General features: G+C 36.3%; 1 protein-coding gene across 6 annotated transcripts in view; it reads left to right on the forward strand.

Moving 5' to 3' along the window:
- RALGAPA1 (Ral GTPase activating protein catalytic subunit alpha 1) overlaps positions 1-25,943 on the forward strand; it is a 211,789-nt gene that overhangs the window by 69,563 nt on the left and 116,283 nt on the right. For 2 of the 6 annotated variants that reach the window (XM_055130478.1, XM_055130480.1), the window contains exons 16-21: positions 358-519; positions 7,961-8,101; positions 15,906-17,459; positions 19,187-19,311; positions 21,644-21,860; positions 23,901-24,077. In XM_055130478.1, coding sequence (XP_054986453.1) covers positions 358-519; positions 7,961-8,101; positions 15,906-17,459; positions 19,187-19,311; positions 21,644-21,860; positions 23,901-24,077 — 2,376 coding nt within the window. The remainder of the gene's footprint in view (positions 1-357; positions 520-7,960; positions 8,102-15,905; positions 17,460-19,186; positions 19,312-21,643; positions 21,861-23,900; positions 24,078-25,943) is intronic. The other 4 variants (XM_055130481.1, XM_055130482.1, XM_055130479.1 and 1 more) reach the window with 3 other exon arrangements.

Below are 25,943 nucleotides of genomic sequence, written 5' to 3' on the forward strand. Positions count from 1 at the left end.
TCTCAAGTGACTCCTAAGGGCAAGTTGAGATTTAGTAATTTTCACCACAAGACTGGTTTTGCTTAGCTCAGTTCTTATCATTTGTTTTCGTGTTTCCATCTTACTTCAGAGCAAGTGGGTGGCAGAGAATTTATAATAGCTGATTGATGATGCAGTTTTCTAATTCTGCATCATCTTTAGGTTATGATTTTGACATAAAACAAAGTTCAAAATGCCTTAACAGTAGATAACCATTTTGACTTGTGGCTTTTTAAATTTATTAGTAAACCTAGAATCTGAAGCGAGGTAGCACATAGAAATTTGAGATGATTATTGATCAGGTGACAGTGTACTGATACTGAAAACTTGGATTTCTAGGTGTTGGACATGAATTTCAGAAAGTTTCTGTGGACAAGTCATTTTCTAGAGGATGGAGTCGTGATCAACCCGGCCAGGCCCCCATGAGACAGAGAAGTGCAACGACCACAGGTTCTCCAGGAACTGAAAAGGCAAGGAGTATTATCCGGCAGAAAACTGTGGGTATGTACTCTTTAAAATCATGAGAATTATACATGGTAATGAGTTTCTGCTTCTCAGTAAAATGTATGTAAATAGGCAGTTTTTAAGGGATTTTTGTTGTTAAATACAAAAATTTTTTTCTGTAGTACTTATGAGACTAATAATGTGCTCTGTTCTTTCACAATAAAATTTATTAGATTGTTTTTATGTAGTTTGTTTTACTGTAGGCATCATTAATTTTGAACTTATTTTACAGATTCAAAGAAATATTACTAATTTACTTATAGAACTCAAACATTAATTTGTCTGGTTCCTATTAAGTGAATATACTCACAAGCAAAGGTAGTTGATTACATAGTTAAATTGCTTTGTAAAACTCCAGTGAGAAATCATCCTTTCACTGAAGACAGCTGAGGCCAGGAAGGAATCTATTGCTAAGTTCTTGCTCCATTGAACAAATAAGAATTTCCGTACTCGTGGAAATAGCAAGAGAGCAGTGATGGGAAGATTTTCTGCAGTTATTGTTCAGCGTCCTGTGAATCTAGCTGCCGCTTTATTCTTTTGCATCTCAGTGATTTAATAACTTGAATTGTAGAGAATAAATGCTGCAATGAAAAAACAAGAGGGCTTTGTTCTAGTTTCTTCTCTTACCAATTTATTGGTAAATGGCCATGCAGACTTAAAAATTTTACTGATTTTCTAGACATTAGTTGTACATTTGTGTAGTCAGAATCAAAAGGCTTGTGCCTGAAGCAAAATTGTTTGAAGTCATTCAAACTTGAATGTCTGTAGTTCAGTGGAAGAATAATTTTCTGTGCTGGTATGGCTATAGTTAGTTATTATCAGTAAAAAATATTAATTTGAAATTATTTTAAGATTTCTGTTATGAAAGATATGTTTTCTAGAAAATGCTACTTTTAAAATGTTAAGAATTACATTTCTAAAGAAAGTAGCATGACTAAGAAAGAGAATAGGAGAGCTAATGATTTTAAAAGAAAAATGGTTATTTTAAAATCTTTTACAGGAATCACATTTTCACAGTTGTCTTCTGCCTGTAAAGTTATGCTTATTTTATGTGTGAAATAAGAAAAATAAAAATGATACAAGGGGAAAGTATATTGGTGGGTTAAAATTAATGTATGTTGGTGTAAAGTTATTTATTCTTAGAAAAATGTAGTCTATATATCAAATGGATATCTTTTTTATATTAAGGTCACTGAAAATAGTGAATTTTCTAGAAAGAAATTTTTAAAGTTAAAAATTTTACTTTACTGTGGAGTTTATGCCCAATTCAGTCAGCTTAATCAATGGCTGAAAAATAGCAGTACTCCTACATTTAAAAAAGATTTTACTTAAAAGTGGAATCTTCTTAATTCCTTTTTTTCTGATTATAGAAGGAATTTATACATAGTGTAGAAAGTTTTAAGGAAACAAAGATACTAGCTACCCTTTGGGAAATAATCATTGCTAATTTGTTGGCATATTTCTAAAATTTTTAATCTTTTGTGTGTATATGGCCTTCCAGCTATACCAGGGAACCCGTGGGTTCCTCTTGGTGGTTGTAGTCCAGCCCTGCAGGCCTGATGGTTTCATTCTTGCCCTGGTGATGTAGAGTTGATGACCACTAGAGCCATGCCTGGCCATCCTTACGGGCCACCAAGTGTCTGTTGGTACTTGGCGAGACATGTAGTTTTGTGAATCAACTTGGAATCTTGTGCATATGTACTCCTTTATGCTTGCTCCCTGGCCCCTCTTTTTAATCTTTTGGAAAGCTGTAAGTTACTGATCTTCAGTCATGCATGGCTGTGATTGCTCTCTCATATCTTTGTCAAAGCAACCTTATGTGGCATGTTTGATGAAATAACCACTCAATAAAAAGTTAAAGCATTGTATAATTTGGTAAAGAATAAAAAAGATAAATGCATAAAGTTGGAAAATAGCTAGAAGGGATGGTAAATTAAATTTGGATGTTCTTTGTATGTAAATTTTCTTAAATTTTAAAATTGACTTTTACCTTCCAGTGAATGTACATAGTTAAAATTTGGAGTTTGGGCCAGGGGATGTGGTTCAATAGTAGAGCACATGCCTTGTTTGTATGTATGATCATGAGTGTAATCCTCAGAATCCCCACTCCCCTAATTTGTTTGTTTTGGCCCACTCCCCATGATGCTGAGGGTTTTACTCCTAGCTGTGTGCTCAGGAATCCCTCTTGGTGAAACCATATGGTATGCCAGTGATTGATTCTGATGACTGCATTTGCAAAGCAAGTGTCCTACCGATTCCGGCCCCATGCTCCACAAAATTAAGATATGGCAAAGTGTATGCGTTCTAGTCTTTTCTTCATCAGTTCTCTCTGTACCCTTCTGTCATTTAAAATAAGTACTATTACCAGTTTTTTGGACATTGTTCTTAAGATGCTTTGGATCTGTACAGACATATAGAATAATATATATACCCTTCTCTGAACCATGTCTTTTACATATTCTAATAGAAAATGTATTTTAAGTACAATATGGAAACAGTACTTTAGGCTTTAAGGATACAGGTGTAAACAAAGCCAACAAAGGCCATTGAAGATGGCAGTTCTAAATGCTGGAGACACAAATAACATATGGGTACATCATTGAACATGCTAGGAGGTACTAAACACTGTGAAAAGAGTGAAGTAATTTAAGGAACTAGAGAATGTAATTATGGAGAAATGGGATTGTTTTGGATAGGGACATCAGTGACATTCTATTTGATCATATGTTATAGGAACAGAGGCCTGAATAAAAGGAGAGCAGATATCTAAAGGAAGACTGTTCATGGCACAAAGAAAAGTAAAAACCTGGAATAGGAGTGTGCCTGTGTGTTTGAAGAAGAGTAAGGAGGCTAGAGTTACTAAAGTTTGGAGGAAAGAAGGTAGTGCTAGAAAATGAAGTCAAGTTATAATGGTAACTCTTAAAGATGATTACATATTAGAAAATACTGAAATTCATACATTAGATTTTATTACATGGAGATACTATAGCTTATCTGCATCCCAACTTTGTCCTGTTAAATACAGTACAAAATAGACTTTTGTAGATTTTATACATAAATACCCAAGTAAATACATAGATTTGGGAATTAAATTATCTTAAAACTGACATACTACTACACACCGCTACAAAACCACCAGAGTGAGTAAAATCCAAAATATTGACAAGTATATGAAGGTACTACTGTTACTTTCATTTGTGGTGGGAGTGCAGAATTTTTGTTAGTGTGACTTAGAAGACAGTTTGGTACTCACAAAATTAAACTCTTATTATAGGCTCTTGTCATCCTTGGTATTTACAGATTATGTGAAAACACATGTTCACAAAAGCACCTTTACACAAGTATTTGTAGCAGATTCATTCAGAATGATGAAAACTTGTAAGCAATAAGGATGGCTTTCAACAGGTGAATAAACTGTGGAATGTCAAAAGTAAAGGACATAGTACAAGTACAGAGGACTTTTAGAGCAGTGAAACTATTATGTAGAGTATTACAATGGTATATATATTCTTTTCATTATACATTTATTAATAAGATTGTATTAGCATTGGCCTCTCAATGTAGCAAAAGTACCATACTAATGCAAAATGTTAATATTTGGAAATGAGATGTTCACTATTCATCAGATTTCTCTAAACATTAAAGCTACTTGGTTATATGCTGTTTAAAGATATATTTTATTCGTTTCTTTCTAGAATTTTCAAATTGGAATTCTGCTGAGAAAATTTGTAATTTGTTTTTCAGTGAGAGACAACATATCTGGGGCCAGAGAGAGATAGTACAGTGGGTAAGGCACTTGCATTGCACACAGCCACCCTGTGTTTGCTTCCTAGCACTACTTAGGGTTCCCTGAATCCCTGCAGGAATGATTCCTGAATGCAAAGCCAGGAGTAAGTTTCAAGCATAGCCAGATGTGGGGCAAAAAGCAATAGAAGAAAAACAAAATAAACCCAACTCCTTTGTCTTTAAAAATATTAAACACACGGGGGTTGGAGGTATAGGGTACTTGCTTTTCACTCAGCCAATCAGTTTTGATCCCTGGCATCCCATATGGTCCCCCAAGCACCACCAGGAGTAATTCCTGAGTGTAGAGCCAACACACACACATCTAGGTAGGCTTCATAAGAGAACTTTATTACTATTTAATTTTAAAAATGTAGATTTTCTTAACATACCCTAAGAGTTGGCTATGCCAACAAATGTTAAACGAGAGTGCATTGAGTTTAAGACTTGCAGTTAAGAATATAATTGCAGAAATGAGTAATTTGATTACAGTTGTGATTAAGGTCCTGGTACTCATTCAACTTTGGAGAAAATATCTCTGCTTTTGTTTTCAGATTTTTTTTTCTTAGTTTGTGTTTACTATAATACTTTTGGTTGGATCTAATTAAGGAGACTTTCAAAGCTATTTCTCAAAATGGACAGAACAGTGTCTATAGTATTAATTTTACTTAATTATAAACCAGAAAAAATGTAAAGCAGTTTGAAAATAAGACAAGAGTTACTTTCCTCATGTTTATTTATTTATTTATTTATTTATTTTACAGAATTATCACATTTGTACTCTTTGAATCTTTTATGTTATATGCAGTCTCTAGAAGGAAGGCTACAGCTTTTAATATAATGTATATATGATCCAAGATGGATTTATGTGGAGGGCATCTACATTTGTTTTGGAGGGTGAAGATAGGAATCCTTAGAGATTTAGCATGCTTCTAAGTTTAAAAATTTATTTTTACTTTTTAATATTATATTTTCCATCCTTGCCTTCTGTAACATAAAATATATTACAGATTTAGAAAGATCTCTGTTGTGTGTGACTTAGCAACAACAAAAAGGATATCAGTAACTTTAAAGACTTGGAAAAAAAAAGTGTGACTTGGGGAAAAAAAAAGATTCTTTGACTTAAGCTTTAGATGAATCAATCCTGAAAATTTTAGTAGTTCATTGTAGTAAACTTTCTGTGATAAGAATTACACAGCATTATGCATTTGGCATATTTTCAGGTGCTTTTAAAGACCTATATTATAGAAACAAATGAAGGGGTGCATTTTGGGGAAGAATTTATAGGGATTTATAATAATTTACTCTACTAAAGTATGGAAAGAGTTTCAAGAGAAATGTCCAAGCTCTTCTTTCATATTGTTAAAGAATGAACAATGGAATGGTTATCGCCAAGGAGTTATCTAACCCAAGGTAAAAGAGAAAAAACTTTTATTTAGAATTAAAAATTTAACATAATTTAGTTTTAAAAGAAATGCCTGAAAAACTGCCTGTGTTACAACTCTAAACAATCCTTTACCAGTTGTATTAATAAGCAGCACTTCAAGATTTACCTCAGTTTTTATGTCTTTGCTATGACTAATTTTAGTAGGTGATTCTCTTGAAGTCAGCGTAACCTTTATTTCATATTGGATTATAAAACTGTCAGTTATTTTCACAAGGAAAAGCAGCTAGTGGAAAACATGAGTAGAGCTATATTCTAAAATTTGTATATGAATTCCATTATAAAATATATTTACTATAAAATATATTTATCTTTGACACATTATATGGCAAGTTGTACACTGAGAGGTTATTTTAATATGTTCTAATATTCTGTGACTTTCTGCACGAAAATTTACCTTAAAAATGCTTTTAGAGAAACTTTTGTTTTTATGGTCCTAACATAAAATTTAGAAAATTGATATGTTTTTCCAGTTTTAAACTATGAAATATTGTACCTTCTGGGAGGAGTGGGGGCTTTCTTTAGGTTCATACCTAAAGCTTTTGTTTTTCAGTTGTTTGGTGCTAGTCTCCCCAAATACAAATATGAGGATTTATTAGGCTCTCATGTATCAGACATAGAAAATAAGGTATAATTTTTGTTTGGCATGTTGGGAGACTGACATAAAAAACATACAGTATTGGATCAAGGATCCGGCTCAGCAACAGAGCACTCACCTTGCATATGTGAGGTCCAGAGTTTGATTCCTGGTACTGCACTATACAAAACAACTCAAAAACCTTGTTATCTTCTAATAAAAGACTGTAAACTTTGCAAAATCAATAATTGTTATGATGTTACTTGCTGTACTGAAAGTAAGTCAATTGTTTGAGAATCAGAAAAACTTTACAGTGAGGTGACATTTTAAACATGAAAGAATTTTTCAGGAAGAACAAGAGACCAAGTATATTTTGAATTTGCAAAGTCACGCTGTTGTGAAAAATCATGAAGCTTCTGGGGAAAAGTCTACAATTCTTTGTGCCAGCAGCCTGAGGGAACAGTAGAGGAGAGGCTGTTTCAGTGATCGCACATTGCAGCGGGCCTCTCGGTGTTGAGAATTTAGGCATTGGGAAGCCAGCTGCTTCGCTAACCAGGAAAAGCCAGGACTTTGGAACTTTGGTTAACATACTAGCAGTTGGAGTTGTTTGTTTGCTTGTTTTTAAAAATATTCGCTCTTAAAAAAAGAAAAGTAGCTCTTTTATACCAGATAATGTTTGGTATTATTTCTTTCAAGATCTATATTTCTGTGTAGCAATGCACATAAATTCATCTATTCAAGAATCCCTAACCTTGATGTTTAAAAATTTTTGGGAGGTATTAGCCTGTTTATTTCTAAGTGGACTAAATTTTGTCTTTAATTTTATGAACTGGTGTTTATCCTTTTAATAAATTACCAGATACAACGATAAATACAGTTTCTAAAAAGTAACCCATTTAAATTTTTTAATGTAATATGCTTAAGGTTTGAATAAATAAAAACTATTATTTTCAAGAACTTGATTATTCATACAGATTGCAATTCTATTTTCTGTAAATGTTTCAACTTTTCAAAAGTATATTGTTATAATTAATATAAATAAGAAATACAAATTTGGTTAAGGATTCTCTAACAGTAACAAATGCTGAAATTTAATCCTTTAGATTATGAATTACATGCAATTTTCTAAAAAAGATCTAGGAATGACTTTGAAACTTTAATAGAAAAGAGTATAAAAGTAGGAGTGATTTGTTCTTGGAATTTAGCTTCATAAAAATGACTCAGAATTGCCTAGAGAAATGATGAAATGGTGCCGAATTTCTTTGAGCTAATAATAATTGAGTTCATTTTAATGTTTTTATTCAGTGACCTTTTCAACCCTTTGTTTTGAGAACATAGTGCTAATTATAGTATCTGCTGTTTTTCAAACCAGTATCATTATATCAGTATCATTGTATCTGCTAATAATAAGAGGCGTTTTTATGTTTTATACCAAAAAATTTACATTAAAATGTTGTACGTGTTCTTTTTTTACAGCTTGCAAGTATTTGCTGTGCTGAAATGTTTTAATTTAAAATTTCCTTCCTTTATATCTTTTAGTTTTCTCTGTTGCTGCTTTTTCTGTGACACAAGCCTTTCATTATAGTCACTCTTCTTTTTTTCCTTCCCCACTTCTTTCTTTTCCTTTTTTGAAGCCATGAGAAGCCGATCCATTGGTGAATGTGCTCTGCCATCGGCCTATATTCGCAGTGCTAAAAGTGCTCCTGTTCTGATCCATACTTCCAAACCCTTCTTGCCTGATATTGTTCTCACTCCCCTTTCTGATGAGCTTTCAGGTAGTGCCACCTCTGCTAATTTCTGCACCATCTTTTCACTTTTTAATTCTTTGCTTTCAAATTTTGCTTAATCAAATAAACTCTTCAAAGTTAATTTCTTTGGGGGATGTGGGAATTGGGAAAGTGGTTGAGAAATCAACATTTTGAGTTATTTGAACTCTAATGCTGTCCTTGCAGTTCATTCTGGAAGTGCTAAGTTTAGTGCTGTGCCAATGTCCATTGTAAATGACCAATTAGTTTTTCTGTTTCTCTTTGATTTTTTTTTTCCTTCTCAGGTGGTTTAAAGAAGTAGTAATGTATATTTATATTATTACAGAGGTCTCACTAAAAGATGACTTGGAAGATAAGATTCAGAGGCTTTACTTTTATTTTCCCATTGTTTTCACAACAAGATGGTAAATCTTGAATAAGACATTCTCCATCATCTATAATAATGAAACTAAGCAATAGGAATGAATAATTAAGAAAAGTTCTTAATCTTAAAGATGTTTTGGAATAAATCTCTGTATTGTATTGGCCTATAGTAGTGTATAGAATTCTAAGAGCAACTTCATTTTTAATTAAACAATGAAGAATTTTTTGAAAACCCAATTTCTAATGAGCCTCAAAAACCTGTTCAGTTTTCCAAAACTGCCTTAGGTTTTGATTTCAAGGTCTTGGATAGTTTTCTCTTAGTATGGTTTAATTAACTCACAATAATATACAATAGGTATAGGTTCCATTCAGTACATTTTGGTAAGTATACATTCCCCTATTAACCATCACCCCAATAAAATATAGAATGTCTTCATTGCTCCCTAAATTCCCTTCCCTAGTGACACTTGCAAGTCAGTACCTCTTCCCCATATAATCAGTTTTTTTTATTTCTGACCTCATACATTGTGATTTGATGGGTTTTAATTTTGTATGAATAAAATCATAGTGTTCTGTTTTTTAGGCAGATGCAAGATTGTGTTAAGAATAGATAGTATGATGCTAGCTCAAAGATACCTGATTGTACACTCTTGGATACTTTTCTGTCATTGTCTTAATTACTACTTTGGGATGCGGTTATAGATTCTCTGGGGGTTGGCATACCTGGCTCTTTGTGTGACAGTGCTTAGGGGACTATATGTAGTACCAGTTTAAGCCAAGTCTTGACTTCAGCTGCATGCTGGAAAGTGCCTTAGCCTGTGTACTATCTCTCCATTCTGATTACAGATTTTTTAAATATAAAAATTAGCTTTGAAGGGCTGCAGAGATAGACACTAGGTAAGGCACTTTCCTTGCATGCAGCCAACCCGATATCAATTCACAGCACTACATGGGTCCTTATCATGGTAGGGGTGATCCCTGAGCACAGAGCCAGGAATAAGACCTGAGCACTGCTGAGTGTGGCCCAATCTTTCGCCCACAGGACAATTTACTTTTGAAATTAATTCTACTGCAATTTGTAACAGTGAATATTGGAATTTGTTCTTTCTCAACATGAAAGGTTAGGAAGGCTCCACAGTAACTACTCTCTAAGCTGCAGATTTTTTTTTTTTAATCTGTCTCTCTACCTTTTGAGACAGATAGGTGTTGGAAAGGATTTTGTTATTGGTATTGGTATTTTCAGTGCCAGTTCTTTTACCATCCCCTGTCTCATTTAGACCAGAGATTTCTCCCACACAGAAAGGTATACATAATTAAGAGTTAGAAGAACCAGAACTGTTGCACAGGATGTACAGTGCCTTGCACACAGCCTACCCAGGTTTGATCCCTGACACCCATTTAGTTGCCTGAGCATTTGAAGTAGTGATTCTTGGGAGAAGAGACAAGAGTAATCCCTGAGCATCGCCAGGTGTGGTCTAAAAACAAAAGAACACTTTTTGGCTGGTGTATTCCTTGCAGTTATTGTAAGTTGAAGAAAATATCAGCTTTTCTCAGTGTTTTTTTTTTTTTTTGTGTGGGGAGGGGGTGCTACACCCAGCAATATTCGGGGATCTTTCCTGGCAGTGTTTGGGCTGGGGTTGGGGGGAATAAGGAGCTTTCAGTGCCAGTGACTGAACTTGGCTTTCCTTCAGGCAAAAGATGTGCATCAACCCATTGAGCAAACTCCCTGGCCCTCAGAGTACCCTACTTCCACACAGTTTTTCTCCTCTGCAATATTTGGTTGAGTGAACATTTTACCCACATTGTTGAGTTCTGTCAAGCAAAATATTTTGCTCTATTTATTTTTTCTGACTGTAGGTAAGAAAAGAATATCTCCATGCTGGGAAGGTACCCCAGAGGGCTTGACTGTGTTCTTTACACGCAGGAGCTCCTGGTATGCCTCATCTCTCAAGTACTGCTGGGAGTGATCCCTCTAGCACTTCCATGAGAGTAATCCCAGAGTCCCTGGGTATCACCCAAAAAACAAAAGAAAGGGGCAATAGTATCTCTCATGCCCCATTCTTTTTCTAAATTCTGTTTAAGAAATTTCTAAATTCTAAATTTCTAGAAATTTAATTTTTAAATGTTCTAAATTCTGTTTCAGGAGGAGAATTTTCCTGTCAAACAAATTGGCTTCTTTCAGACAACCAAGAAATATTTTTCTGGTCATCAGTATGTAATGATAATCTTTAGAACTTTCATACCTGTAATTTGCTGTTTCTAGTAGAATTCTAAGTTAGGTAACTTTTTTTTTCTAAAATAAGTTTTTGGCTTTTTTTTTTTAAGCATAGCTCAAGGACTTGAGAGGTAGTGCCAGTGGTTATGATGCTTGACCTGTGTGCAGCTGACCTTGGTTTGACCTTCATTTGATCTCTGGCACCACGTGGTCCCCCAGACATTGCCAGGTGCAGCTGCAGGGGGCCATCATCACCTCCCAAGTTTTGCTCTGGAGACCCCTAAGTACCATTAGAGGTCTTGATAATCCCTGGCACTGGGGGTGGTCTGAGCACCGTTGCATCCCTGGCTCTGGTATAGAACTTCCAGCCCAGGTGTATGAGAATCACTGGGAAGGGTCCCCAAGCCTCCTGAGCACTGTTTTGAACCCTCTCCCGAAAAGTAGTGCTCCAGAGACACATCCCCTTATGTAGCATGTTAATAAGTGAAATCATAGTTTTTCAGCATCAGAAGTTAGAAATTTGAGTCAGAGAAACAATATTAGGATGAAAAATGGTGATCATTTAATTGTCTAAATGTTAAAGTTCTAAAACTAAGTACTAAGTGGGGTTTTTTTTCAGTTTTTTCAAATAATTTTAGTGATGCAGTGACTGCTTTGAATTACTTACTAATCGAATGTCTAGTCTTAAAAATATGTTGTTTTTCCTAACCTATAGGTAGTTCCAAAAACAAGTTGAACTTCAAATGGCACCAATTTCTATATAAATTCAAAAACGATTTAAAAAATTCAGGAGCTGGTGCAGATATTAATGATATTTTATGTTTATGATTGAGAAGAAAATTTTACTTCCATGAAAGGGGTTTTGGCATTTGATTCTGAACCTCATTTTAGAAATTGTTAGTCTTTAGTCATATATTGTATTATCACCTAAGAGAATTTTTCTCGGGGGAACTATTCTGATACTTTTTAATATTGAACCTTTATATAATCTTTATAAATCTTTATACATTTTATACTATCAGCGAACTACCTGATAATTTTAATATAAAATCTTTTTTCTACCGGTATTTATTAAGCTTTTACTATGTGACAAGTTATTTAAGTAATAAGAAAAAAATTTTTTAATAATGTAAGTAAGACAAAAATCTTGGCATAAATTTCAGTGAAAACCAAATTTTGTACATTGCAAACTATATTACACTTTTTCAAAATAGCAAAGAAAATATGTCTTTGAAACAATAGAGAAAATTGTTAATCCAGAAATAATTTCTAATATTGTAACACTAAACATTTTTTAAAAATTTAGAGATAAACCTTACAGTTCTAATATACTGTAGTCTTTATGGAAGCATTTTTCCAGTGTCTGAATGTCTTTTTTTTCAGTTTAAAACTTTTTTCTTGTTTTGTTCGCTCAGTGTAACTAGTGCTTTAAATTAAAACAATTTAATATAGAGTGCTTTTCGGTGTAAAGTAGTATAATTAAATTGTTTTGAAGTTGATTCTTATTTAAGAAATTCAGTACAACTGTCAGTTTTTTACTGTGTAATATTTGTATATTTGGCTAAGCGATGAATTTTAATGTGATCATTTTTATAGTGATAAATCCCTATACTCCTGCTTTATAATTTAGTATAAAAATTTAAAAATAATACTCTACCAATGAAATATTCAAGAGACTAATAACATGAGATTATGTTTGCCTTATTTCAAATCTTAGCTCTCTGTTCTTTAGTTATAATAACTTAAGGAAAGTCATTTAGTTTACTTGAGAAATGAAAATAACACCTACTTCATAGTTTTCATGAAAATTATAAGTTAATAAATGTAAGACACGTAGTACAATATCTTGTATATAGAAAACACTAAATACAGTTTAGCGACAAAGGTGTGTCTTTAACGCTTGATAGAATCAATTCACATGCTGATGTTGTTCTCAGGTCAAGTTACTTCTTTGATTTTATGTGATTAGTATTGTATGCTAGTGTAAGAATTTTGCTTAGAGCTTGAAACAAAATAAACTTTGCAGAGCTGGAGAGATAGTACAGTGGACAGGGCCTTTGTCTTGTCCATGCCGGACCTGGTTAAATCACTGGTATCCCAAGTGGACCCCTGAGCAATGCCAGGAATGGTCCCAAAAGAAAACAAGTGTTTTGGTTTTAATTTTATAGTACATTATTGATAGAAAAAGTTTGTATTCAAAAGCTTTTGTCCTCTTTTTTTTTTGGGGGGGGGGTGGGGTTAGGGAGTGGGGAGAGGTATTGCCAGTAGTGATCAAGGGCTCTTCGCAGTTCTGTGCTTTGGGCTTGTGCCTGGTAGTGCTTAGATGGTTGAGCCCAGGCCTCCCACATGGCAGAGCATGCCCACCTTTTGTTCTCCCTAAGTTTCTTCAAAATTTTAGATATTTAGATATGTGGGAACAAAAGTTTAGGGAAAGAAAACTTCAGTTAAAATAATGATCAAATTTGTTAATATTCAAAGGACTAGGTTTGGGAAATACTTTTAAAACCAGAATTTCTTAGTAATTTTAATGACTTTCTTTGAATAGAAAAATGCTGTATCAGTAAAACAAGATTAGAATGTATATTTTACTTTTACTGAAGCTCATATATTTGCCAGCATTTAGTTTGGGTGTTTTGTTGTTGTTTTTGGGTATTTTTTATAAGGTGTTTTGGTTTGGGGGCTAAACTCAGTGGTGGCCAGAGCTTACTGTGGTTCTGTATGCTGGCATCATTCCTCACCACATTCAGGAGATCATATGTGGTTCTGGGAACCCAACTTGGGTTGCATGGAAGGCAAATGCCTTAACCCCTGTACTATCTTTCTAGCTCCAATTTACCCATTTCAACATTCAATTTTAAGAAGGATCTTCAATTTGGTATTGATAAGATAAATTTCCACTATTGTGACATTCTTAGGAATTTTTATAGAAAAAGTTATGTAGTCTTTATTCTTTGCTTAGTCTCAGAAAATTTAATAGAAAGAAGCATGGAGTGTATGAATATAATCTCTAGCCTCTGGACAGAGTTTCATTAGTCAGTTATGAGAGAAACACAAATACACATTCATTACATGCTGCAATAATAAATAATGAGCATAAAGGCATAAATGTGAAATTTCTGAGAAAATATCTGACTTTTTATTTAGAAAATTTTCTAAATGTATTAAGAAGAAAGCCAGTGTCATTTTTTAAAAAACACCATATTTCCTTCAGCTAAAGGACAAAATTTGTCTCAGCTTTAGGAGAAATGTATTTGATTCTGTTTGAAATCTAAATGTACATCTTCAGTAATTTAATGGAATCTTGGCATAATAACAGACCTTTTCATCTGAATTTAGTATAAACTTTTCCTTTTGGGATTTTGTATCCAGAAGATGGTACGAATAAAGTACCAGAGGTACTAGTCTCCTCTCATTTTACAGTTTGCAGACCCAAAACATTTTTAATTACTCTCCCCACTTTATCAATGAGAAAGCTTGCCTAAGATTCTAGAGTCAAAAGACTGATTTCTTGACTAGCACTATCCTCAACAAATTACTTGTGATTGTGTACACGTCAGTGCTTTGCTCTAAAATCTCTTTTCAGTTGTTAATTTGCAGTTCTTTCACATGTAGTCATTGCGTCACAAATTTAATTAGTAGGAACAGCTGACTTGGGGCTATGGGGCATTCCAGGTCGTGCTCAGGAGGTCCACAGCCTCTTCCACACTACTGGCCAGTCAGACAAGACAGCTCAATGCTTGGGCCCTTTAATGGTCTGCTCTTTGTCCCAGCAGGTTGAAAGTAACTATGGTCCTAGTGGCACTGTTCAGGGTCTCCCATGGCAATATTTAGTAGTGCTTGGGACCAGGTGGTACCAGGAATAAAACTTGGAGCCTGATAAAGTGTAATGTGCCCCTGACACTTGAGTTATCTCCTTGGTCCCAATATCTGGTATTTTTTGAGGAGGACCACTTGACAACCTGTTCAGGCATACATCCAGGACAGTGGTTGGGGTTTCTCCCAGTGGTGCTCGGGCTACTTTCAGGAGGTGCTGGGAATCACACCTGGGACTCCTACTTGCAAAGCATGCATTCAGCCCATTGAACCATCTTCTGGCTTCCTTGACACCTGACTTTTTCATACTGTCCTTTATTATTATATTTTTCTGACTTCTAAAAAAACATTTTCCTTCTGAATACCTTAAAGGATATAATGGAGTCATAGGCTCTGATTTTTCTATTAAAATCCCTAATGCACTTATGTGTATAAAATAGTATTTCATCTTGTACTTTTCAGTTTTAGAAATATTTTGATTTACCAATACTTTAGCACTTCTGATGATGAAAACAATGCAGTGACATGAAACACTTCTTCTCAAACCTTATAATTTTTAATTTGAGGAAGGATAAAGTAGCATAACCTCCTTGGACCTTGGTTTGTGTCTCTGGCCCTCAGTTCTCATTCAGAGTTGAATTAGGTGATCTGCCATGTCCACTTTGACTTTAAAAATCTGCAGTTCTTGAAAGGAGATGTTAGAGGACCTGGCATTTCTTATCAATAAGAAATTGTTTAAGGAACGAGGCCAATGATAGAGAAGGTTTTATCTTTAGTCCAACTGGTGTTTAACGCTTTTTTAAAAATTAAGTTATTTTTTATAGGATTAAAATTTCATATTAAAATGAAATGAAGTAAAACTCTTTAGTAGAACAGTTTCCTGAAAAAAGAACTTTAGGAAGAAGATAGAGACTGCCATTTGTAATAGGAATCAAACAGATGGGCAGGAAATTAAGAAAAGACAGTGCCTCTTGCCTGGTAAGGAAGGAATCAGGAACTATGGGAGCATATACAATTATTAATTGGATATTTAGATCAATTTTTGTGTTAACATTGTTTTCTGCTTGCAACTTAAATTTCACTTCGGTAAATGAAATAGTTTGAATTGCTTGATTTATTGGCACAGCTCTATCTTTAACTGCACTTCCAAATGTATCATCACCTCACTGTCTGTTTTTATGCATGTTAACATTTAAAAATGTATTCTGATAGTTTTCTAATTCATTGACACTATATGTTCTATTTGTTGGCTTGTGCCCATAATTATTTTTAAAAACATTTATATATATAATAGTTTTTCTTTTAATGAGCTTACAAAAAAATGTCTAGAATTTTTAAAAGCATATGCTTAGGATACAATTAAAATTACACATCTTTTAGTATTGATCTAGTTCCTACTCTGCATGATTTTCTTTTTTGCAGATATTGATGATGCTCAAATACTTCCTCGTCCGTCTAGAGTCAGGCATTTTTCACAGAGTGAAGACACTGGAAATGAAGTGTTTGGTGCTTTGAACGAGGAGCAGCCCTTGCCTCGAAGCAGCAGCACTTCTGACATCTTGGAACCGTTCACTGTTGAACGAGCCAAAGGTGCAGTTCCTGTCCTTGACAGTCCATCCCGTGCTGCGCCAAGCTTGCAGAGTTCCACAGAGGCTTCTTCAATCTCTAGATCCACTGAAAGCCACATCACTGACACTCACAGCAGAGAGTCTTCTCTGGAAGTCGGTGATAGCATATATGACCATCTTTGCCATTTAATAGATCCAGTAGAACTTGCAGATTCAGCTTTTGAGCAAATCCAGTACATTGACCTTGAAGGAGATGACGATCTTCTTTCCTCCCTGAAAGAATATTTTAAGGAAAACCAGGAAATTCATAGTAATAATGAGATAGGTAAAGATGCAGTGTCTCAGGAAATGATTATTGCAGTAAGTAGGGATGAAGGATTCTCCATAGATAAATTAGAACACTTGGACCAGGAAAGTAAATCAGAAAACATCACCCGTTTTGTTGGGACTCCTGAAAGCATGCAGTTTCAAAAAGAACCAAACTCAGCTGTCATCGTGAGTAATGTTGCACCTAATCAGTTAGAGAGTTTTATGAGAACAAAAGCTTCTGAAAAATTAAAGCAACTGAGCAGTGATAAGCTGTCATCGGAACCCAGTTCAGGTAGCCCTTGTGATAAAGAAAAGAGGAAGCATCTCTATAGGCAGACCGCTACTGAATTAGATGCCTGTGTAGATATAACACTAGTTGAAAAGGTTAAGGGTATGCAAATTAACGAAAAGATCATTCTTCCTCATGTTATGCATGCCAAGAAAACTACACTCAAAGCACCTGTTAACCGTAGAATGCCTCATGTTACAAGCTCTAGCAAGCTTTCTCCAACTAAAAGGAGCTTGTCAGAGACAGTAACTCATAGAGCCAAAATCATGAAAATTGCTACTAAGAAACGAAATAGTGTTCATGTTACTTTTAGGCCGTCTACTGAGAGTGTTCAGTTTTATAATCCCCTGGAAAATAAAGAAGCTCCGTGGAAGACAAGACTGCGAAAGCTCAGTGGCTTTAGCAGTAGTAGCAGCAGCAGTACAAATAGCAGCTCCAGCAACGCCCCTACCTGCTCCAATAGCATTGCAGAGCTAGTGAAACCCGGCGTATACAGGCCTCTAGGTACAATTAGTGCTGCAGCAGTAAGTAGTAAGACGATCAAGGAATCTGCAGAAATTTCCACCACTGTGTTACCGAAGGAAAGAATTGCTAGCTACCAGTTAGGCAGTCGGAGTACTCTCAGGCCATCCAGCCATGAGGCAGGACTACAGCAGGGCTCCCTGGGTGGCGTTTATAAAACTGTTGTACATGCTCTTTCGAAGCCGAAGGCAAATGTTTCCCCACAGAGGCAGAACAGAATGCCACCAGAGGCTCCACTGAGGGATCTGTACAGTCATGTAATGGGCTATTTTGGAAGGAAAGCTGCAGGTGAGCACTCACAGTGTGCAGAGCGCAAAAGGAGAAAGACAGCACCAGTTTGGCTTAATGCAGCTGAAGCAAGCTATAAGCAATCAAAAGGCTTTGGGATGGTCACTGCTTTCTCTCTGTTTGGTTTTGCATGCGCCTCTTCCCAGCTGTATTTTTCCCAGCATAAACCATTTATTTAAATACTAATTTCCCTTATAAGTCATTCAGTTAAACCTCTTTGCTGCTGAACAAGATAGAAAAGAGGAAGATACAGGAAAATTCTAATGACCTTTCTGAGGATACCTAAATCAGATATTTTTTATGTACTAAGTATGTATTCTGTGAGCCTTGAAAGTTACTTTACTGAAGAGTTGGAATACTTTCTTCCCAGCCCCCTGACAGTTTACATTTAGAAGGGCACCAACTATGTAGAATACAGCTCATTTTTTATTGCTAATTTGCTTGAAGTAAATTTTACTTTTCTTGATAGAAAATTATTTTGATAGTATAGTGCATAATGTAATCAAAGTTCTACAAACCAGCACTGATTTTTTTTTAATTTATCATTGAAGGAATTATTTTTTAAAGTCAGATTTACTTTTCATTTTATTACAGTTATTTCAAAACACTATATAGGTTTTAGTTTTGTATTCATTTGCATAAAATGCAAGTTATGTACTTGAGCAAATTAATTTTTTCCGCCCCATAAGATTTTAGTTGTACATAAAGGTTTCTTGATAGCCAATCATGATTTAAATATGGAACCTCTAATGGGCAGATTACAGAAAGCAAGATTATAGCAACTTGTCTCTATTAATTCAAATTAAAAATGATTTTACAGAAATAAAAATTAAATTTCAGCAGTAAGGTAGGTTTTTTTTTTTTTTTAACATGATTTTGTTAGCATGATTAACAGAACGCTTTATAGTGCACCTTGCATTGAGCCATTAATGCCACTTGAGGGCAGTATTTGACAGCTTTAGCAAAGCCTGGCAGAATAAAGACTATGGTATTTTGCGTTGAGCTCCTGATCAACATTTTCTTTATCTGAAGTGCTTTATAGTTTATTAGGAATACAAAATGTGCTGATTTTAATTACAGAGAAACCAACTCATAATTAAATGAACATTTAATTTCCTGTAAATTTCCCAAGTTTGTAACTTTGTAGTTAGTGTAAATCATGTCATAATAACTATATGGGTTTCTTTTTCTCAAAATACAAAACCCTTTATGAAAATAAACCTGTTTTCTCTTAAAGCAGTAAGATTTTATAGTAAATTTGGTCAAAATCATAACATTTTTATTTATAAATATTTAAACGTATATGTGCTTTTATCCCATTGAGATTCACTTGTTCAAAAATATATTCCTTGAAAATATTCTTTAGGGGACAAATGGAATTATAAATTAAGGTGCTCTACGTAGAAGTATAAACGGAGGAAGAAATGTATATAAAGCATACCAGTTTCTTTATAGGCAATATTAACCTGACTCCAACTAGTGCTTATCTATAAGCTTTCCTGCTGTTTAAAGTTAAACTGAAGATTGACTAACATCCGCTTAGTTAAATGAAGTAAATGTCAATTTACTAATTCTGAAATTAAATCTAAAAGGATATAAATTATTTGTAAATGCATGTTTGGCAAAAATTGAAATGGCATAGGTCTTTTGGGTCTGTTTTATTTGTTTCAAACTTAGAAAATACAGTTATCTTTCTTTACTATATATAGTTATTTATTTATTTTTAGCCAGTAAAGAGGACATGAATCCAAAACTGCCCCCTCTTACTAGTGATATTGGCAGCAGCAGTGCTAATGTTCCTGATCTGATGGATGAGTTTATAGCAGAAAGACTTCGAAGTGGTAATGCCTCAGTAAGTGTTGTTTTATTTACTTGGCCTTGGAGGGGAGAGTAGAGGTTCTAAAAGATAAACACCTGCCTACATAGATGTCCTTATAATGTGGAAAGTTTAATTCAGAATAGCTTCCCTGGCTAGTTAATAAAATTTGCTTGAAGAATAACAGGGGCTCCAGAGATAGTACAATGGGTAGTACACTCGCCTGTGCTCAGCCATCCTGGGTTCAACTCTTGGCACCCCATATGGTTTCCAAGTATTAACAGGAGTAATTCCAGAACACAGATCCAGGAGTAATCCCTGAGTACAACCAGGTGTGGCACCCAAACAGAAAATAATAAATTTAATATAAATATTTTTAAATGGCCTTCCCTCAAATTTAACAACCTTTAAAAAAATTAACACTATTCATATTCTTGTTTAAATATTATTTTAATCCAATGATAGAATCAGGCATATAGGTTTGACAAGGTTGTTTTCTCAGCTATATCGGTATAATACACTACCTTTTTTCTTTTTTTGGCTTTGTGGGTTACACATGGTGATGCACAGGGGGTTACTCCTGGGTCATGCACTCAGGAATTAACTTCCAGCGGTGCTCAAGGGACCATATGGGATGCTGGGAATCGAACCCACAATAGCCATGTGCAAGGCAAACGCCCTACCTGCTGTGCTATCGCTCCAGCCCCCAATCCACTACCTTTTAATTAATTTATTTTTTTTAAAGAGATATTTTATTGAACCACCGTGAAAAAAAGAAAAAAAAATACAAAGCTTTCAGGTTTAAGTCACAGTCAAATATTGATAAAACCACCATCCCTTCACCAGTGCACCCGTTCCACCACCAAGAACCCCAATACACCCCCCTCCCACCCTACCCCCCATCTAAGTAGCTAATGATATTCCCATTATTCTCTCTATATATTGAGTACATTCCATATTTCCATACAAAACTCACTATTATTGATTGGAAATTTTTCCCAACAATCAGGCCTGCTGAATAGGCATCATCTAATAATTTCTCTTCATTGCTAAGAGTGAAGACTTTGAGTCCGCGTGGCCGCTATCGCGGCCACGCGGTTTTGGGTTTCTAATATTTTAGCTCAGTTCACAGTCAAAATGCATGGCTGCAAGAATCCGCTCTGGTGCCAAAATGGGTTAGGAGACCTCAGGATCACAGTCTATAGGCGTGGAGGGTCTGCTTCTCGTGCCGCGACTCTGGTTCCCACTACCTTTTTAGTTTTCTCACTTTTCACCTTTCTCGGTGCTTCCCCTGATGCCCGCTGCTGGTCCTCAACAGAAAAGATAGCAGCAGAAATTTTTTAGCCCAGCTCCATGATTTGATAGCAGAAATACTGATTTAGAAATACTCATTTCAGGGGCTGGAGCGATAGCACAGCGGGTAGGGTGTTTGCCTTGCACGCGGCCGACCCGGGTTCAAATCCCAGCATCCCATATGGTCCCCTGAGCACCGCCAGGAGTAATTCCTGAGTGTAGAACCAGGAGTAACCACTGTGCATCGCCGGGTGTGACCCAAAAAGCAAAAAAAAAAAAAAAGAAAGAAAGAAATACTCATTTCAGTAACTTTGGAATCAATTTTAAAGTTCTTTCTCTTGAGGATTAGGTATATAGCAAAATGAAAGTAGAACCTATTTTGTCCTGTAAAATCATTGTTAGGAAAGAATCCTCTCTTTCATGCTCACATTTTGGTTTCAGTTTAAATTTAGTGAAAGCAATTCCATTAAATTATTACCTAGATTTTTTTGGGGGGTAGGGGTAGGGTTCGCGCCACACCCTACAATGTTCAGGGGTTGTTCCTATCTCTGTACTCAGGAATTACCTCCTATTGGTGTTCAGGACCAAATGGAATTCCAGGGATTAAAATGGGGACAAGCATGTAAGGCAAGTGTCCCACCTGCTGCACTATCTTTTGGCTCACCACTTTAAGTTTCCTTTTTCTTAATTGGATTAAAAATATTGTAGAGTCATTATATGTTATTATGGAATTATGTCTTTATTGTCTGTTTGCTGCTTATTCCACTTGGATGGTTTGGGTTTTGTTTTTGTTTTTGTTTTTATTTTCTGCTGTTTTAACTTATCATCACTCCGTGGATCCTCTGGAGACCTAACCATTTCAGGCTCAGTACCCTTTGATATTTTGGGTCTGCTTAAGCAAATAATAGGAGTTCAGGCTCCAGTTCCATATGGTCACATAATTAATCAATGTTTCCACTCTTTAGGGCCTAAATCTAAACATTTATTGTGATAATTACTTTGGAAAATAAAAATTCCACACTCAGAATTAAAATGCTTTTTAAAAAGTAAATTTTTATTTTTTTTAAATTTTTAGACTATGACAAGAAGAGGAAGTAGTCCGGGTAGCCTTGAAATTCCTAAAGATCTTCCAGATATTCTAAACAAGCAGAACCAAATGCGTCCCGTTGATGACCCAGGTGTGCCCTCAGAATGGACTTCTCCTGCCAGTGCTGGGAGCAGTGATCTTATAAGCTCAGATAGCCATTCGGATTCTTTCAGCGCTTTCCAGTATGATGGCCGAAAATTTGACAGCAAGTATCTTTTTTTTTTTTTCCCTATTTGATCAGTATCCTTTTTGTTGTTTTTTAATATTTTTTTAAATTTTTATTTCTGAGGGGTTTCCTAGTGGTGCTCAGTAGGTCCTGGGGCCCTTCCCTGCAACTGCCAACTTGGTCTGCATCTCAACTGCAGTTCGTCGTGAGAGCCTAAGGCTGTTGTGTTGCTGAGGCCCTCTGGTGATGGGGTTAGGGGGTTGGGGCCCTCCAGGGCTATACCCAGAGATGTCTGGGGGACCTTTTAGTGCAGGGGAATAAACCAGTGTTGATCATATGCAAGACATGTGCTTTCCCATTGCATTCCCTGTCTGTCTCCTGTTTGTTTTCTAATAGGGGCAAACTCTGGTGTTACTTGACCAAGTAGGGACCTGGCAGGTTGGCCCTTGGTTCAAATTGTGATGTAGTTTGGTGATGCATTGCTTTTTTAATTTGGCAGTGTTTGGGGGCCACTTGGACTCCACCTTGTGGTGCTCAGGGCTCATGCTATTCCAGGATTGAGCCCTGGGCCACACACAGACTAGGCATATACTTTACCACTTGGGCTATCTCTTCCTACCAATATGCTTTTTTAAGTGTTTTCTCATCTAGACTGATATAAATGGATTGTGTAAACATTATCTTCCTCTTTGTTGTGATATATACAGTGATCTCACATATTTTGCTCTCACTTTTCAGTGAAAAAGAAGTTTTAGGGACTTACTTCAAATTGGGACAACTGAGTTTTGCCAAACTAAAGTCTTTCTTTTTTTTTTTTTTTGGGTTACACCCAGCGATGCACAGGGGTTACTCCTGGCTCTGTGCTCAGGAATTACTCCTGGCGGTGCTCAGGGGACCATATGGGATGCTGGGAATTGAACCCAAGTCGGCCTCATGCAAGGCAAACACACTGTGCTATCACTCCAGCTCCCCAGAAGCATTTTTTTTAACCACTATAAAATGCTGTCATTTGATTTAAAACAAAACAAAACTTCTAGACCAAAAGTGTGGAAAGGGAAAAAGTTTAGGATAAACTTGGTAATGAGATTGAAATGGGCTTGGTTATGAATTCTTGCTATGTCACACAACTGTATTTGGAGTTAATCTTTGCAGTCAGAGATGGGTTCCAAATGGAAAAAGAAAAAAAGCCAGAATATCAGGTCTATAAAGAGTTGATAGATGCTTTATAACTCTCTGGCAGGGCTGGAGAGAGAGTTCAATGGGTAGGGTGCTTGACTTGCTCAGGGCCAACCTGGGTTCAATCCCCAGTGCCCCATAAGGTCTGCTGAGCTCTGCCAGGACTGATCCCTGAGCACAGAACCAGAGCACAGTAAGTCTTGAGTGTGGCTGAGTGTGGCTGCCAAGTATAAATAAATAAAATACTCTAGTACCAAAATGGTCTGGAGCGATAGCACAGCGATTGGGCTTTGCTTTTCACACGGCCAACCCGTGTTCGATTCCTCCGCCCCTCTCAGAGAGCCCAGCAAGCTACTGAGAGTATGGAGCCCGCACGGCAGAGCCTGGCAAGCTACCCGTGCGTATTGGATATGCCAAAAACAGTAACAATAAGTCTCTCAGTGAGAGATGTTACTGGTGCCCGCTCGAACAAATTGATGAGCAACGCCATGACAGTGACAGTGACAGTACCAAAATGGAAATACAATTTAAAAGCAAAATTATTTCTGCCACTTTTTCAGTATATACCTATCCTAGAAATTATGACATACTTGAAAAAGCAGTGTTACCAACTATCAGGAAATATGGATGAGAATAGTTACATGTTTTTATAATTGCGATAAAATTATGAGATTACTTGAATTTTGTTTCTAATTATAATCTTAAAAGTAAACATTTTTACATTTGAGTGAGTGGTATATAAAGAGATTTAGGAACAATGTTAACATTTAATAATTTTGCTGAGGTAGCTGTATCTCTGGTAAATTCTCTTACACCCTACTCGCTGTACTATCATTCTGCCCCCCTCTGGTAAATGATCTTGTTTTGTAATTGGGACTTCTATTTGTTGTTTTCTTCCAATAGACTTTGGCTTTGGAGCCGATACTGGGATTGCATCCTCTGCTGATGTTGATTCAGGTTCTGGTTTTTATCAGAGTGCTGAAGAACAAGAAGTAGCTAGTCTAACCACTCTTCATATTGATTCTGAAACCAGCAGTCTTAATCAACAAGCTTTCTCTGCTGAAGTTGCTACAGTTACTGGTAAAGTTACTCAAGGGAATTTTTCTTTTTAATTTTTTATTAGTGAATCACTGTGTGGTACAGTTATAGACTTACAAACTTTCTTGCGTTTCAGTCATACAATGGTCGAGTGCCCATCCCTCCACCATGCCCATTTTCTACCACCAGTGGTCCCAGCATCCCTCCCACCACCCCCACCCTGTTCTCCCCCTACCCCACCCCGCTTCTGTGGCAGGGCATTCCCTTTTGCTCTCTCTCTTCTTTTGGGTGTTGTAGTTTGCAGTAGTGGTATTGAGTGGCCATCATGTTCGGTCTATAGTCTACTTTCAGCCCGAATTCCCCATCCCGAATGGGTCCTCCTAGCACCATTTACTTGGTGGTCCCTTCTCTATCAGAGCTGCCTTTTCCCCCAGCATGAGAGGCCGACTTCTCAGCTGTGGAGTGATCCTCCTGGTACTTATCTCTACTGTTCTTGGGTGTTAGTCTCTCAAGGGAATGTTTTTCTTTTTCCTTAATTGCATTGTTTTAAGTCACCTATGATATTATTTGAGAAATTTTTAGTACCATTAATATTGAAGTTTGTTTTTTCACTTTCTATGTAATCAAAGGGGAAAATGGGCTTGGAAACTTGATTTGGTGGTGGAGGGCCTTCCTTACGGGTGTAGGTCATCAGGTTCCATCCCTGTGACTGTTCCCAATCCCTGGGAGCAATCCTTGTGGCACTCCTGTTGAGATCCATGGCAACCACAAGTGTATACTCACTGGTGCACTGCAACCAAGTATGGAAGAGATCTACAGCCAAGTGTGTGGACATTTTTACAACAGCAAAGTTAGGGAAAGAGGGAAGAAATTAAGGTGAAAGCAGTCATTAATTTAAGAGCTTCTTGAGTCAAGTTAAAACCAAAGGAGGGGAAAAAAAGTTCATAGGAATAGGAGCTTTCTTGACTCAAAGTTCACACCAAGGGGCTGGAGTGATAGCACAGCAGGTAGGGCGTTTGCCTTGCACGCGGCCGACCCGGGTTCAAATCCCAGCATCCCATATGGTCCCCTGAGCACCGCCAGGGGTGATTCCTGAGTGCATGAGCCAGGAGTGACCCCTGTGCATTGCTGGGTGTGACCCAAAAAGCAAAAAAAAAAAAAAAGAAAAAAGTTCACACCAAAAAATAAGTGCATTGGAGTCTCTTATTAACTTTTTTTTTTAAATATGAAAACTATTTTATTCACTAGATAAACATTTGTGAAAATATTACAAGTATAATGAAATGGTAAAATGATTTGTCAAATTAAGTTTTCCTTGTAACTTATAGTATAGCTAGCTCTTCATACCCAGAAAGCATGACTTTTTAAAAAAAAAAATTATTAGTGAATCATCGTGAGGTACAGTTACAAACTTATGAACTTCAGTGTTTGCATTTCAGTCATACACTGATCGTTTACATCCCTCCACCCATGCCCATTCTCCTCCACCAATGTTCCCAGTATCCCTCCCACCACCCCCACCCCCTCCCCCACTACCCCACCCTGCCTCTGCGGCAGGGCATTCCCTTTTGTTCTCTCTCCTTTGGGGTATTGTCTTTTGCAGTAGAGGTATTAAGTGGCCATCATGTTCAGTCTACTTTCAGCACGCATCTTTCAACCCAAATGGGTCCTCCCAACATCCTCTACTTGGTGTTCTCTTCTCTATCTCAGCTGCCTTTTCCCCAACATGTGAGGCCAGTTTCCAAGCTGTGGTTCCCCCTGGTTCTTATCTCTACTACTCTTGGGTGTTAGTCTCCCATTCTGTTACTTTATATTCCACAGATGAGTACGATCTTTTTATGTCTGTCTGTCTCTTTCTGTGGGGTCTCTTATTAACTCTTAAGTTGTGTGCAAAATTTTGGGAATAGA

This window comes from Sorex araneus, chromosome 3 (genome assembly GCF_027595985.1).
Source record: "Sorex araneus isolate mSorAra2 chromosome 3, mSorAra2.pri, whole genome shotgun sequence".
Taxonomy (NCBI): Eukaryota; Metazoa; Chordata; class Mammalia; order Eulipotyphla; family Soricidae; genus Sorex; species Sorex araneus.